At 34.5% G+C, this 15,668-nt stretch overlaps 1 protein-coding gene across 2 annotated transcripts; it reads left to right on the plus strand.

Annotated features, from left to right (window-relative positions):
• Positions 1 to 10,229: 10,229 nt before the first annotated feature.
• On the plus strand, positions 10,230 to 14,334 carry LOC113045950 (alpha-tocopherol transfer protein-like). Of its 2 annotated transcripts, XM_026206734.1 has the most exons (5): positions 10,233 to 10,507; positions 11,689 to 11,842; positions 11,924 to 12,117; positions 12,375 to 12,485; positions 12,573 to 14,334. In XM_026206734.1, exons 1-5 carry the CDS (start codon positions 10,313 to 10,315, stop codon positions 12,780 to 12,782), a joined length of 864 nt encoding a protein of 287 aa, XP_026062519.1. In that variant the 5' UTR covers positions 10,233 to 10,312; the 3' UTR covers positions 12,783 to 14,334. The 2 variants fall into 2 exon arrangements, with proteins under 2 accessions (XP_026062518.1, XP_026062519.1); XM_026206733.1 differs by having other exon boundaries at positions 10,230 to 10,507; positions 11,689 to 12,117.
• Positions 14,335 to 15,668: the final 1,334 nt, after the last annotated feature.

The following is a 15,668-nucleotide window of genomic DNA, read 5'->3' on the forward strand; positions in this document are numbered from 1 at the left end:
TGTAGCTTCAGATTCTGTTTAAAGATGTAATGCTGCATAAACGTAGTAGGGACTACTAAAATATGGCAGATCTGACCCACCAGAAGATTTGCCTCTCTGTAAAGGAAATTACACATTAGCCTTCACAGTTGTCATGACATTAATTGATGTACAGTTTTCATATATTTACTCATTTCATGTTTCTATATTTATAATTTTCAATACAAAATGTTATTTTCATTACAATATATGTGCAGCAGTAGTCCTGCATAAATGTATCAATCTATGCACCTTTTTAAAGTACATTAGTGTTGTCAAATGAGTAATCGCATCCAACATAAAAGTTTGTGTTTGCACAATATATGTGTATGTACCGTGAGCGTGATTTCACCAAGTGCAACATGTTCCGGGATCAACATCCTTGTTGATCCTAAAACAACATTCCAATCAACCAATCAGAATTGAGATATAACTTTTCAGAAAATATCTTTTTTAGGCTTACAACCAGAGTTAGGTGTTTCTACACCCTTGTTAATCAGATATCATTTCCCACTGATTTTAGGAATAAATTATGGGTAGGGGTTAGGTTCAGGGATTGGATTAATTCTATATTTTGGGACAATGTTGATCCAGGATCATCAGAAGATGTTGATCCAGGAACGTGTCTTACTTTTAAAATCACGTATGATTTATATCTAAATATTTATGTATTTCTTAAATATATACATATGATGGTGTATTTATAAATGTAAATATGTTATATATATATTATAAAAAAAATTAATCCATTTTACAGCACTGAAATATATACACAAAATTACAAATGCAGCTTCTGTGCAAATGGTAATTAAAAAATATGAACAATTTCAATTCACAAAATACATGTAAATATATAATTTATGTAGACATTAAGGTACGTGTTGTTGTACAAATGAAAGGAAAACTGTTTAAGAAAACTGATAATAGGCAGCATAAAGGACCTTTCAATCCCTTGAATGAGTATGGTTGAATAGCTTACAAATCACTCTTTATGTAGTATTACACATTAGTAAAGCATTATAGCCCATAAGAAATCCAATAAAGCTGATCATATTAGCTGACAGTGAGACAACAAAAATATATTCTGTGTTTAATTTACCCAGTTTCAATATTTAAACAGTACACTGTAAAAAAGAATTTGTTGAGTCAACTAAAAATATTTTGTTACCCCGCTGCCTAAAAATTTTTTGTTATCTTGACAAAAAATTTCTTGTTGAAACAACTTCAAATTAGAGTGGAGTTAGTCCAGGTAACAAATTTCTTTAAGTTGACTTGACTATTATTTTCTAGTCCAGTCAACTAAATCATGTTGTGTCAACAGGGATTTTTTTTTTTTTTTTACTTCGATCAATAATCATAAACAAATTTTAGCCCACTGCCTTAAATGTTTAAATAAAGATGACAAAACACTTTTTTTTATGTCATTTATTTAATGATAGAGACAACACTTTCATTCACATTTAAATTGAACAAGCAATTTGCTGTCAACACATCAACTGATAAACCTAACCCTAACCCTAACAAAACAAAAAATGCAAAATACAAACATGTCTAAAGATCTGAACCGACACTTGAAAGTGTGATGTATAATAAATAACATTGGCATGGGATTGAGAAACAAATAGTTGCATTTCAATTCATCAGATCAAAACCACAGGGATTGTTTTTAATTTCATAACTCAATATGAAAATCAGAAGGTTGAACTCTGCATATTAACCCTGCACAAGTTCACATGCACTCCCCCCACCATAATGCAAGTCATGGTCAAAATAAGAAACCAAGATATATGTATATAATATCACACTTAGTTACAAAAAATGAGTGTACTGTACTTCTGTATAATAAGATATAAATGGAATGAATGCACATGGAAGCACAAAGATCTAAAGTCAGATTCTAAATTTCATAGCACAACATGACCAGACAGAAGTGTTAACATCAGAAGGATCTTGAAAATTTCCAAACTTGTCCCCCATCATAATGCTACATACTGAAAATGTGTACATAATGTTTAAGAAAATGAGAGGTGAAACAACATTTGTTTACATGAGAACATGCATATTCCAAGTCATGACATGATAAACTTTAATGTACATTCTAAAAAGAGTGCTGTGGAGCCGATGGACACATCATGAACACTGAAAAGTGAAAGTGACATGACATACATTTGTGCTCTTCATTTAACCCATCCAAAGTGCACACACACAGCAGTGAACACACACCGTGAACACACACCCAGAGCAGTGGGCAGCCATTTATGCTGCAGCGCCCGGGGAGAAGTTGTGCCTTGCTCAAGGACACCTTATTTGTGGTGTTGAGGGTGGAGAGGGCGCTGGACATTCACTCCCCCACACCTACAGTTCCTGCCGCTGTAGCGAGCACACGGTGGGAGCAGCTGGTCTTCACAAGTTTTTGCAGAGCCTCAATGGTGTATTTAATGCGCTGGAGGTGGTGGATGTTCACTGCATACAGACCCATTAAGAGTCCAAATGCCTTGGGGACATGGGAGATGTCAGTGATGACAGGATGTCCAAATGAGACCAATGTTGGTTATTCCTTGGGAAGCACATCACATTGCTGCTCCTCAGTTACAATCAGAATGCCCTCTTCAATTGCTTTCTCAACATCCTTAATGTCACTGGATGGCTGGGAAAAGAAAAAAATATTACATTACTTAATACATTAATAACAAATGAACACACATATGTACATACACTATTAAAGTTGTGTGTTTTATTAAAAGCACAGCTACCAATAAATGCAAATTGTAATTCACCTTCAAGTGGAAGATATTTTGAAAAATTTAACCAAAAATGAAAGTCAACTGTAAATGGTGCTCCTCAACGGTTTCGTTTAGAACCATTCAAAATAACTTCCTGTATTAAACTGTTAAAAGTCTGTACTAAATTATTTGTTCTGCTGAACACAAAGAGTTTAAAATCCCATGGGAAGATAAGTGTAAAATACACCCCCAGAAACAACTATACTAAAAATGGGGGGAAATTATTTTCTTCACTAGTATTCTACATGATTTCTGAATGACATAAAATGTGACAAACCAATACAACATATTCAGTTTTTTTTTTCTTAATCCAATTCTAAGTGTCTAATCTGTCACACCATTTATACAATGATCAGAAAATATAGTATTCCTTTTAAATAATAGTCTGTTGGACTGCATGTTCAGAGTAAAGCATGACCCTTAAAGGGTTGGTTAACCCATGTATGTTTTATTCACCCTCATGGCATCGTAAGTGTGTATGACTTTCTTCTTTCAGACAAATCCAGTCGGATTATATAAAAAAATATTTATGGCAATTGGTGGGTGTTTTTCTCAACAGTCCAAAAGTAGTCAAATAATGTGCATCAATTCATAATAAAAAGTACCTCACATGGCTCTGAGAGGTGAATAAGGTCCTCCTGTAGCGAATCCATGTGTTTTTGTAAAAAAATATACATATTTAAAATGATATTCAAAGCATATTTAAACCCTTTTCTCTCACTTTCGTGAGAGCCATTCCGGGTGGATGAAAATAGGACATATGGGTCATGCATGCACCGATGATAAGTGACGAACACGAAGAGTGGAGGAGAGACAACAATACGCCAATCATGAAGTAAAATCACAAAATTAGGCTTGCACGTATGATAGTCAGTGGAAGAGAAAAAAAAGTGTTTACAACTTTTTAAATATGGATATTTTTCTTACAAAAAGCGCATCGATTTGCTACAGGAAGCCTTTATTCACTCCCCAGAGCCATGTGAGACACGTTTTATTGATGGATGGGTGCATTTTATTTGACTATTTTTGGACTGCTGAGAAAAAAACACACCTGTCTACTGCCATTAAATAACTTGGAAGAGCCAGGAAAATTTTTAATTCAACTCAGATCAGATACGTCTGAAAGAAGAAAATCATATGCACATAGGGTGCCTTGAGAATGAGTAAAACATGGCCTAATTTTAATTTCTTGGTGAAATAATCCTTTAAGCAAAGTTGCTAATGGCCAATATGCTAGCACTGAACATTTTCCAGGATTCAAAACAGTATTCAGCAAAATAATAAAGAATGGCTATGTCCATAAACAGGGTTTCTGGTGGTTTTATGAAAATAAATTCAACACTTTATAAAGACATTTTAAATACAGAATATAGAAAATTCACGGAATAAAACTGAAGGGAAAATAATGTCAAATTATGTTCTCTAAAATTTGAAGCTGTTTTCCAATGCAAATATCTACATTTTCGTAAAGGGTTCACCCAAAAAAGAAAAAGAAAGAAAATTGTAATTTACTAAACCTCAAGTTGTTTTAAACCTGAATTAGTTTATTTCTGTTAGACCCAGTCCCAGATCGTCTAACACAGTACACAACCCCACAACGTGTTACAACCCCAGATCACCCAGATTTCTGCTTCTTCTTTTACCTGGACCACATCACTGCAGACTGATGGTGCTCAGTTTGGTCATCCACAAGCGTAATCCCAGCAGTCATGTCCTTGATGAATTCCTGCGCAGAGCCTGTGTGCTTTAATAAAAACAAAGGGATGCATTAAACAGGGCCTTACAATTGTAAAGCATATAGACTCGAATAGATGTGCATTTATAAATAAATAAATTTACTTACAACTTCGTCCAAGCTCTACAATGTAAATGCCATTTCCATTATGTCTGCAAAGCATTTTGATGGATAACTGCAAAAGGACTCGCTGCGGTCCATCCACAGGATTATTGAATTCTGCTCTGAATCTTCAGTCATCCCAAAATATCATAAACATGAAAAATACAAAAACATGTTAAAACACTGTAAAATAATAAACATACATATAAAGTCAAATGTATTGACAAGTTTGTATTAAATGCCAAAGACAAACTATACCATCCAGACGATGCTTTTAAATGACACAACACATATTTATAACACAATAAAAGGAAATTTAACACATTTGTGTCGATCGTTATTGATTCTCTATTTATACAAGATATATGCTATTATTACTTTTATTCTAAAATATATAGATTTGAACGTATGCAATTTACTTATGACCGTATATTCACCATAGACTGTATAAAAACAGATATTCACGCAGCATTACACTGGGTTCTAGGTTCTAGCGAGGCACTTGAATGACTAACGTTACTTCAGAAAACTGAAAGAAGAGTTTGTAACGCTACCTTCAGAACTTCATCTGAACTGTAGACTGTAAAATAATCATCAGCACTAGGCTTATGTCAGCGATATCAAATGTAACGTTAAGATACGAGCTCCAGAAGAACTCTGAGGGAGGTGCTCATCTGTGCTGCTCATTCGTTCGTTGCCCTTATAACATACAGAAAAGACACAGTTCGAGTAGTAATCTTCTTTTTATCTCCAAATTTTTCATCGTTGAATATTCTGACGGATGTCTTACGCTGTCAGGTTAAGAGCAGTTCCTTTTTTTTATTCCCGCCGTTCTTAATCCATACAGTGATCCGATGAGCTCTCGCGCGCTCTGTTTGAACGGTCTCTAACGCAGCTCTGGGCTCAAATAATACATACAGACTGTATTTTTATTGTTCTCCACATAAGTTCAGCTCCGCTGTCCCGCATGGGGGAATATCTGTTTTAATATTTATAAGGAAAATACTGTGGAACCGCCTGTATTTTGAGGCTTCAGAGTGCCGCGAAACGAACATTTACATACAGTAACTTATATACAGAATGTAAGACTCTTTAAACCATACTTACTCTTCTGAGACAACAAATGTAATTTTACACATTAAGCCAATGAATACGAATATTTTACTTACCAAAGTTGTATTCTAGTAAAATGTCCAAACTTTGAGGAGAAACTGACTAGAATGGCTGACGACCTTCTTCTCTCTTCAACAGCCTTCACGAGAATGACGAGATCTCGCGATAAGTGATGTTGTGAACGTGATATTGCTATTGAATTGAGTCAACAAATTTTTTTTAGTTATGAGGACAAATAACCTAGTTCAGTCAACTTTCAAACTAGTTGAGACACTGAAAACTTACAATTTTTAGTTGAATGAACAAATTCAGTAACTGCAAGTTGTGTCAACATAAAAAAATTCATTGAAACAACTAAACTGCTAAATAATTTTTTACAGTGTACCCTCTTTTAATATTCATGCAAATATTTTATTTGTTATAAAAATTTTAACAGAAGTTTCAGATTTACAGTATCATGTAGTTGAGGTTGCTGACATATTTTTACAATACTACTTCATGATAACCTTGCGGGAGCTTGAGACACGTGTCAAAAAAAACAATGCACATGTGAAAAAAAACAAAAAAAAACAGTAGAATTCACATTTCAACATATTTTCAATTGATTTTATTATTACAAAACTCAAAAACATCCCTCTCACTAACCAAATACAAAAAAATTAAAAGGTTGACCTTTAACCGATCTGTTTAAATTGATCTATAAGCATTAAAAACTAACTCAAATTATGTATTTTGTTTGAAATTTCACAAATCTTACTCCCCTTGATAGCGTTATGCAGACTGGTTTGTAAAAAGAAAGACATAGGAAATATGATTTTCAAAAGACAAGTTGCTGTCTATTATAACAACCAGATGACTGAAGAGCATCTTCCTCTGGACATACCGTGATAACTAGGAATTACACAAGCTTCAGTCTGAGTCCAGCCCTTACAAATACCTGAGATGACCGAACACCTGAGAAGAGATGATGGAAGCCCTTCAGAGCCAGAGGACCTCAGATGATGCCAACCCTGAAACAACATAAACTAACAAAGTTTGGCTGCAACAATACTGTAATCATTGTTGTTACTGTATGTCATTAACTGAATTTTACTGTACATTTCTGCCATATCTACATCAATTTGTCACCACTGACAAGCTACTAGTAAATATATTGTACAAACTTAATTTTCTGTAAAGCTGCTTTGCAACAATTAGTATCGTGAAAAGAGCTATACCAATAAACTTGAATTCAATTGAATAGAGTACTATATGAGTATAACATGAATGTATTTTCAACCCAAATTAAAACAACACTAGAATAGTAATAAACAGGCAGCTTTACATTTGTTGAAGGATATGTGACTTCGCTCTTGGCATTCACCGCGTGCCTTAATTGAAATACATTAAATCAAGGTCCACTGTGAACACGTACAGCGAGAGCCTGAAGTGCCATGAGAGATTCATCTGGGCCTGATGAAAATCTGAATCATAGATTTAGGAGGATGTACATCATCTTGATAATCAACACACCGCAGGCCAGATTGAAATCATATTCTGCCAAAAAGTGTATTAAATCAAAAGCCTTACTTAAGGCCTATTTAGATATTAATCTCATCCCGGTTAGATAACACCGAATGTTTCCTTATCTGTTGAGCCACACTGATGGACAGAGCACACAGCCACATTCAGTGCATTCAGAATGCCTGCACATCCAGTGCATCAAATGCAGCCTTCTATCCCTGTAACCTATAAAACATCAAAATCATAACAGTTTAATTATGATGGCAACCAGGCCTATTCCACTTGCAATATACAGACTAACGTCGAACATTGGACAACAAACGCAAATACATCCCCAAATACATACCTCATATTCAACATTAATAGAAAAACGTATTATTGATAACGATATCCACTAAATAAATCGTGCCACATTCATAAAGTACTTGTTAATTCCCACTGCAGTCGGCGGCCAGCATCCGTGTTAATACCCTGCATCATCACTGCATCATCCCACAAGGGTGGATGAGCCTTATTTATTATCTACGTTTATTTTACGATTTAGTTCATGTACGTACCTCCGTGGAGCCACGCACACCTGTTCATATCGCTGCTTAATATTAAAGCGGACTTTCAAATAAATGACGAGCCAACGACATATAAATATGGAAACTGCGCCGAGTGCTACATTGCAAGGGGACGCGTGACGTCACCATGCAGACAGATGTTCAATCCCTGCGTGCTTGAGTTTAGCTATACAAAAACAAACGATTGTTTGATTATAACCCTTAAATGACAATAATGGTAGGCCAATAGCTAGTATGTCTTATTTTTTCATTCATTAAAAAAAAGTAGCTGTTGGGACATTAGAGGTTGTACAAGTTATTACATTTGAAATAGTTACATTTTGCTATGATTGGAGTGTTGACATCCACAGTAATGTTGTCATAGAATTTAGCACAAATACAAAAATGTGCAGGGAGAGTCCAGGGGCAGTTGCAACAATAATTAAAATGTAAATAAATTATTCTTGAAAGTAATTTTGCCATTTCTTTATTTTATTTGTGCACAACAGGGTCTTCACTTAGTTATAGAAATATGTAATGACATTTATAAAGACAAAGACTACTAAGGAAAAATAAATACAAATTCCAAATTAAATAATTGCTTAAAGTTTAACTGGCAAAAAAATAATATAAATAAATAAATAATATTAATTATAATAAATAAATAAAATTAAAAATCAAAGGGTTTTTTTTATCCTGACATTAATTAACTAATCATATCACCAGCACATGTGAAAGTGTGAATGAATTCCAGTCCGGTAAAGGGATAGTTCACCCCAAAATGGAAATTTGATGTTTATCTGCTTACCCACAGGGCATCCAAGATGTAGGTGACTTTGTTTCTTCAGTAGAACACAAACAAAGATTGTTTAACTCAAACTGTTGCAGTCTGGCAGTCATATAATGGAAGTGAACGGGAATCACGGCTTTGAGAGTCAAAAAAACATACACAAACAAAACCAAATGCATCCCTGCGGCTTGTGATAATACATTGATGTGTAAAGACACAAATGATTGGTCTGTGCACGAAACTGAACAGTATTTATATTGGTTTTTACCTCTGATTCACGGCAATGTCTGAATGTAGCCTTTCTCTCAAATGGACCATTGACACTAAAGCAACGTTTACTTGCAGAACGCAAGCTTCTAGAGGGCACATAACACTGAAGTAATGCAATTTATGTTAAGGGGTGCAGAGCATGTAGTGGTTTTGTAGGCAAATATTAATGCCTTGAATTTTATGTGAGCAGTTATTGGTAGCTAGTGCAAACTGATAAACAGAGATTTTCTCTGATGAAGCTCCCTTCGGACTGTTTGGGACATCAGGAAAATCTATTGTTTGCAGAACAAAAGGGGAATGCTACAGTGAGTTTTGTGCCAACAGTGAAGCATCCCGAGACCATGCATGTGTGCGGGGTTGCTTTTCGACCAAGGGAGTGGGCTCCCTCATAATTCTGCCCAAAAACACTGCCATGAATAAAGAATGGTATCAAAATGTCCTGCAAGAGTGATTTCTTCCAACAATCCATGAGCAATTTGGTGATGATCCGTACACATTTTTTCAGCCTGATAGAGCACCATGTCACAAAGCAAGTCATAAGGAAGTGGCTCAAAGATCATTACATTGACATTTTGGATCTGTGGCCAGGCAACTCCCCAGATATCAATCCCATAGAGAACCTGTGGTCAGTCCTCAAAAGGCGAGTGGACAAGCAGAAGCCCACAAATTGATGGTCAATTCTGAGAGCTCATAAGGCAAGAATGGATCACCATCAGTCAGGATTTGGCCCAGAAGCTAATATCCAGCATGCCAGAGCAAACTGCAGAGGTTATGAAGAACAACATTGTAAATATTGACTCATTATAATTTTTGTTTTTTGCCAATAAAAGTCTTTAAAATATATGATATGCTTATCATTGTTTTTCAGTATACCATAGAAACATGTGGAAAAAAATTCTACAAATACTGAAACTGCAAACAGCAAAACACAACATTTATGTCACTGCCAAAACATTTGGCCATAACTGTAATATGCAAAATGACAATGCAATATGTAAAATGCAATGTATTTCTGTATTTAAATGTACAATTTCCCATACATATGTGCAACACAGTGCAAAATGCTAAAAAAGAAAAAAATATTAAAAAAATATTGTGTTTTACTGTAACGGACTAAAATGTGACAACATGACCCACTATTGTGTTAAAATTATTTTCTAAATAATAGCGTTGAAAATGGACAACAAGATGATTAAATCAATTTACATTCTGGTTTCTTTGTTAGGGATTCTGAATAATGTATCTTCCATTTAATCTGTCGAGAGACAATTCAGTCTAAGTTGTCGGTTTAATGTTTGACGAAACTTGACCTGTACAAAGGCGAAAAAAACATTAGCCGATAGTTGTCACTGTGATGTGAGGGGCTCATTCGGGCTCATTCCCTGCCCCCCTTTTACGTAATAGCCTACCTCTGCTCAGAGACCGCGATGACATTCGATGGACTCACGCAGTTATGAAGTCTGAAGAAGTTGACACCATCGAAGAATTAAACAGTTTGCCTGTTGATTCTATTCGAATTGCACCGTATTTGTCTGAACTGAAACAAAAAGCAGCAGCAGAAGTTAGCATTCGACACTTGAATTTGACGGAAACTTTTTTGATACGGTTTCTGCAGGCGAGAGACTTTGATGTGGTACTGGCGTTCAAGGTTTGTAGCACTTCTTTAAACGATGATCGAACTCGACATGATATTAACTTGTAAACAGAGGTGGAAAGTGACGAATTACATTTAGGGTGGGTTACACCAATAAGATTATCAATAATCTTACATCTAGATTATATCAAGGTTTATCTAATATTTATGTTGCACCAAACTTCAAACCTTTTTTAAAAATAAGTAGGTGTACATTTAAACCATCATATTAATCCTGAATTTAATTGATAATTAAGATTGATTAACTTTTTTGCTCCATAACTTTAAACTCAGATTTAAATCTCAGTTAGGGATTCATTTTAAATTTACAGATGAGGCAGTTTATATGAAATAATAAAAAAATAATAAAAGTGCACCTACAGTTATATTATGTGGCTGATTAAACAAAGAAAACAATAGAGGGTGTGTCATGAGCTGTTTATTACAAATAAAAAAGAAAATAAAAGAGCACTGAGCTGGCACATTAACGAGCAAATAAATTGCACTGTCAAGGTCCAGAAAAGTATGAAAGACATCATCAGAATAGTCCATCTGCCATTAGTGGTTCAACCGTAATGTTATGAAGCAATGAAAATACTATTTGTATGGGAGAAAACAAAAATAACGACTTTATTCAACAATTTGTCTCCTCTGTGTCTCTCTGCATCACTGTAGCGCCATTTTGGAGAATATCTGCTAAACGCAGGCAGCGTACACTCTTCTGTACCAGGAGCGCTTCACGGATGCACTGGTTTTATTCAAATCAAAGCGTAGTAGAACACACATAGAAAATGTATCCTTGTGTCGAGAGGAATTGTTGAATAAAGTCGTTATTTTTGTATTCTTCCTGTACAAAGAGTATTCTCGTTGCTTTATAACTAAGTTGAACCGCTGAATGGCAGATGGACTATTCTGACGATGTCTTTCAAACTTTTCTGGACCTTGACAGTGTAATTACCTTGGCAGTCAATGGAACAGTCACAAGCCTCCCGGTTTTCATCCACAATATCTTAAATTGCGTTCCGAAGATGAACGAAGCTTTAACGGGTTTGAAACGACATGGTGGTAAGTGATTAATGACAACATTTTCATTTTGGGGTGGAGTATCCCTTTAAGATTTGTCCCAAATAATATTCTAAATTAAAAAAACGTAGCAATGGCAAATTATTGATGTTGAATTTTTTTTTCATCCAAAGCTTTTGATTAACTATCATAAATGGAGACAAGAATGTCCAGAAATAACAGCCGACCTGAAGCCATCATCCGTCATAGGACTTCTTCAGAACAATTACCATGGAGTTTTGAGATCACGGGATGATGCAGGAAGTCGCATTCTTATCTATCGGATTGGCAAGTACATGCACAAACAATTTTTTAATTGTTGTTTTGTTCATTATAATGGAGAATATCACAAAATTCAGTTGTTTTTAGGTCAGTGGAACCCCAAAGAATTCACAGCTTATGAGGTTTTCCGTGTGAGCCTCATTACTTCAGAGTTGATTGTTAGAGAATGGGAGACTCAAAGAAATGGACTCAAAGCAATTTTTGATCTCCAAGACTGGTGCTTCGCACATGCCCTGCAGATAAATCCTTCCTTGGCAAAAAAGATATCTTCTGTGCTTACAGTAGGTATCCATTAAAACATTTTCCCTGAAAAATGTAGAAAGACATCACTTATTCAGATTTCTGTAGAAGATCTGACTTTAACTTCTCCGGAAATACTTGCATATCAATGTCTTGTTTTTTTTGTTTTTTTAGATATTTTTCTTATAGCAACCTTTTAGTTTTAATAAAAAAAAAACTGTACATTAAGTATTACATTAAGTACATACAGTATTGATTAATTTAATGCATTGAACAAAACATCAAATCTGTTTTGAAGGACTCCTTTCCTTTGAAAGTACGTGGCATCCATTTGATAAATGAGCCTATTTTTTTCCGTCCTGTCTTTGCCATGATCCGTCCATTTCTTCCAGACAAAATCAAACAAAGGGTTAGTAACATTCAAGTACATACATGTGAAATTTTAAGGTGAGTCACTTTAAAAGATTAAATATACATAGTGTGTTTTTATTTATAGATTCATATGCATGGGAGTTCTTATGCCCGAAGTCTCAGCAATTTCATTCCGAAGGCTATCCTCCCTCCTGAATATGGAGGAACCGGACCCAGCATAACTGAAGTGTGCCAGGATTGGACTGAGTACATCATGCAGTCTGAAGACTATCTCCATAGCCTCTCTATAGATTTAGGTGGAGGGGATGCTTCTCAGTCATCTGCCTATGAGTGATTAAAATGAAGGTATTTGGTATTATGTGCACTTTGTGCTAGATGATGTAACACATTCTGGTGGGCGGGTTACATACTCTCTTTGAAAATCGGGATAATTTTGCTGACTTAAAGTAATAGTTTACCAAAAATGTATTTTTATGTATTCACCCTCAGGCCATTCAAGATTCTCCACTAGAACAGATTTGGAGAAAATGTAGCATTTCAGGTTAATACAGTGAATAGGTGAATAGGTGAATAATACAGTGAATAGGTGCCATAAGAATGAAAGTTTAAAGAGATGTTAAAAACATCAATGTAATCCACAAGTAATCCGTGCAACTCCACTCCATCAATCAACATCTTTGGAAGCAAAAATCTATATGTTTGCAACAAATTAATCAAATCTTTTTTCTAAAAACGTCAAACTGTTGCTTTCAGCTAAAATAAGAGTACTATAATATTGCTTTCTCCATTGAAAAATAATTTAATCTGAATAAGGAGAGAAATATGCACAGATTAAGCTCTTTTTAGAGGTGAAAAAAGTACAAAACAATACAAAACAAATTCTTGGTGGATGGCCTGAGAGTGAGTTCATTTTTGTTTTTTGGGTGAAATAATCCTTTAAATTGTAAAGCATATTAGTGTAAACATGTATGTTTTACTTATATACTTTTACTTTATCTTTATCTTTTTTTCATATTGCACATGAACTAATGGTGCAGCAATTTAAATTGTCTGCAGCTCTTCTAACATTCCAGACTGGATAAAAAAAATAGGAAATTAATATTTTTGAATAATTTTATTGAATTCTATACGTCACAGACATTCATTGCAAACATGATATACCTCTGAAGATACAATAGAGGATCATAGCTCAGATATTCTTTTGCCTTTAGAAGAAGGATTCCACGGTTACTTTTAAATAACACAAGTAGTGTACAATGTTGTGCATGCCCAAAATATCAAAGTGCCTTTCTTCTTTTCCTTGTGAACTGTCAATGCTTTTATTGTTGTACTTTCTTAACAATGGACATAGCTCAGGATATGTTACATAAGTCTCTGTGCTTCTGGAAGTTTGATAGCAATCATCATGACTGCTTCATTATATTGATGCTCTTAAGTCAAATGATCTGTAATGTAATTGTTAACTGCAGCATTTATTAACATTTGCTGCTTTTTAAAAAGCTGAAGACATGTACATTTTAGTCTGCACCAAGTGGGCCTATAAAATAGCACTTTGGTCTAATGCCTTTTGCTCTGACTCTTAAACAAATATAAACAGAAGCCGATGACCTTACTGGAACTCTTCATGTTTACAGATTTCCTTAAATGTGAATTTCTGAAACCATGTATATAATCTAGTTCAGTTTATTGCATTATTTCTGTCAGACATGGTGTCTAAAGACAGTAGAAATTACTGTTTTACATTTTTTAATTGTGCTGTCCTCACTTGTAATCAAACTATGACTATTCAGTTTTTTTTATTTAACGTAAATTATCATAATGATAAAAAAGTACACAGACATATTAATACACAATGTGCAACTTAAATAAACTTGGCAGCAAAACAATTGCAAAGGTCACTGTGTGAAAGTCTTTCCCCAACTGATTTTTGAAATCAATATTATTATCTGCCAAATTCAATTGGTTGGCTATGGTGAGCACTCCATTCCTTGATTTTTATTTTATTTTTTATTTTAAATCTTTTAAAATTCTTTTTGTATCCCATTATCTTTTTATTCAATTAAATTTGTAAGATTAAAACAAAAGGGCATATATTATTAATAGTAACATGTCACTAAAAAATAATTTAAAACCACAGTTTTGTAGTCTGTTCTTAAAACGTGAAAGTTCAGTCTCCAGGGGGAAGCGAGATTTTCCTAAAACAACAATCTCTCCTTTTGTTGAGCCATTATCCTATGTTTTTCTAGGGGGACTATCTGTGCAACTGCTATGCATTTTATTGTATTCATTCTGTGCACATTACCTTAGCAAATCACACTTTAAAAAAGCTGGTAAGAAGACTGATACAAAGAAATGACGACTTTACGCCAGTTCTTTCAGACAGACACTCTAAGAATATTGTTGAATCGTTTTAGGCAATAATTGCACGCCCTCTGCTGGTAAAAATACTACAGTTTCTTTTTTTTTTTTACAACGTCATACTAACCAGGAAAATATCCAAAGCGCTATGTGAAACATTATGTGTTGACAACTACCACTTCAGAGTTTAGGATTTATATCGGCAAATGTATCCTGAAGATTTACTTCACTGTGAATTACAATGAATGACACCACTTACTCATTCCATATGGTCCATACACCTCTTTCATCCAAGCACCCATCCAAGAATTTTGTCATGCCAACACAGCAAGAGTATTTTGGCATGCTTATAATCGAGTAGCACTAAATAATTACATTACTAAAGGGAACAGTTAGTTTTGTGCACACAGCTGCAATCTTTAACCCTGCCTGTAAATTCATGTTGTAGTTGCCTTTATTTAATTTTTGCCATTAACATGCGGGACAAATGATTCCTCAACTGTTTCATCACTTAACTGGTGATGGTTGTTAGAAAGGACAAAAATTGGTTTTACTGTTACACTGATCTAATTAAGACCAAGTTAATGTTGCTTTCTCATTTTTCATTCACTATGATTGACATGCATATATATTGCAGCATTGTCAGAGGTTAGACTAATTCAATTTCAACAAATGCTTTTGACAAAACATTTAATTACAAATAAATGAAAGTACACTTATTGTGATTCTTAAAAAAAAAAAAATCACTTTTCTAAGGAAATTATCCTATTTGACCAACAGGATCTGGGTGTGTTTTTACAGCCATTACAATTACATCAGTAAAACAAAAAGTACTTGATTGTTTGTATTAAACTGGGTAATC

The sequence above is a fragment of the Carassius auratus genome, chromosome 27 (genome assembly GCF_003368295.1).
Source record: "Carassius auratus strain Wakin chromosome 27, ASM336829v1, whole genome shotgun sequence".
Taxonomy (NCBI): domain Eukaryota; kingdom Metazoa; phylum Chordata; class Actinopteri; order Cypriniformes; family Cyprinidae; genus Carassius; species Carassius auratus.

Coding starts and splice junctions, on each gene's coding strand:
- LOC113045950 (XM_026206733.1), top strand. CDS start 10,313: ATGAAGTCTGAAGAAGTTGACACCATCGAAGAATTAAACAGTTTGCCT. Junction 10,508..11,688: donor ATGTGGTACTGGCGTTCAAG/GTTTGTAGCACT, acceptor TTTCATCCAAAG/CTTTTGATTAACTATCATAA. Junction 12,118..12,374: donor AGATATCTTCTGTGCTTACA/GTAGGTATCCAT, acceptor TCTGTTTTGAAG/GACTCCTTTCCTTTGAAAGT.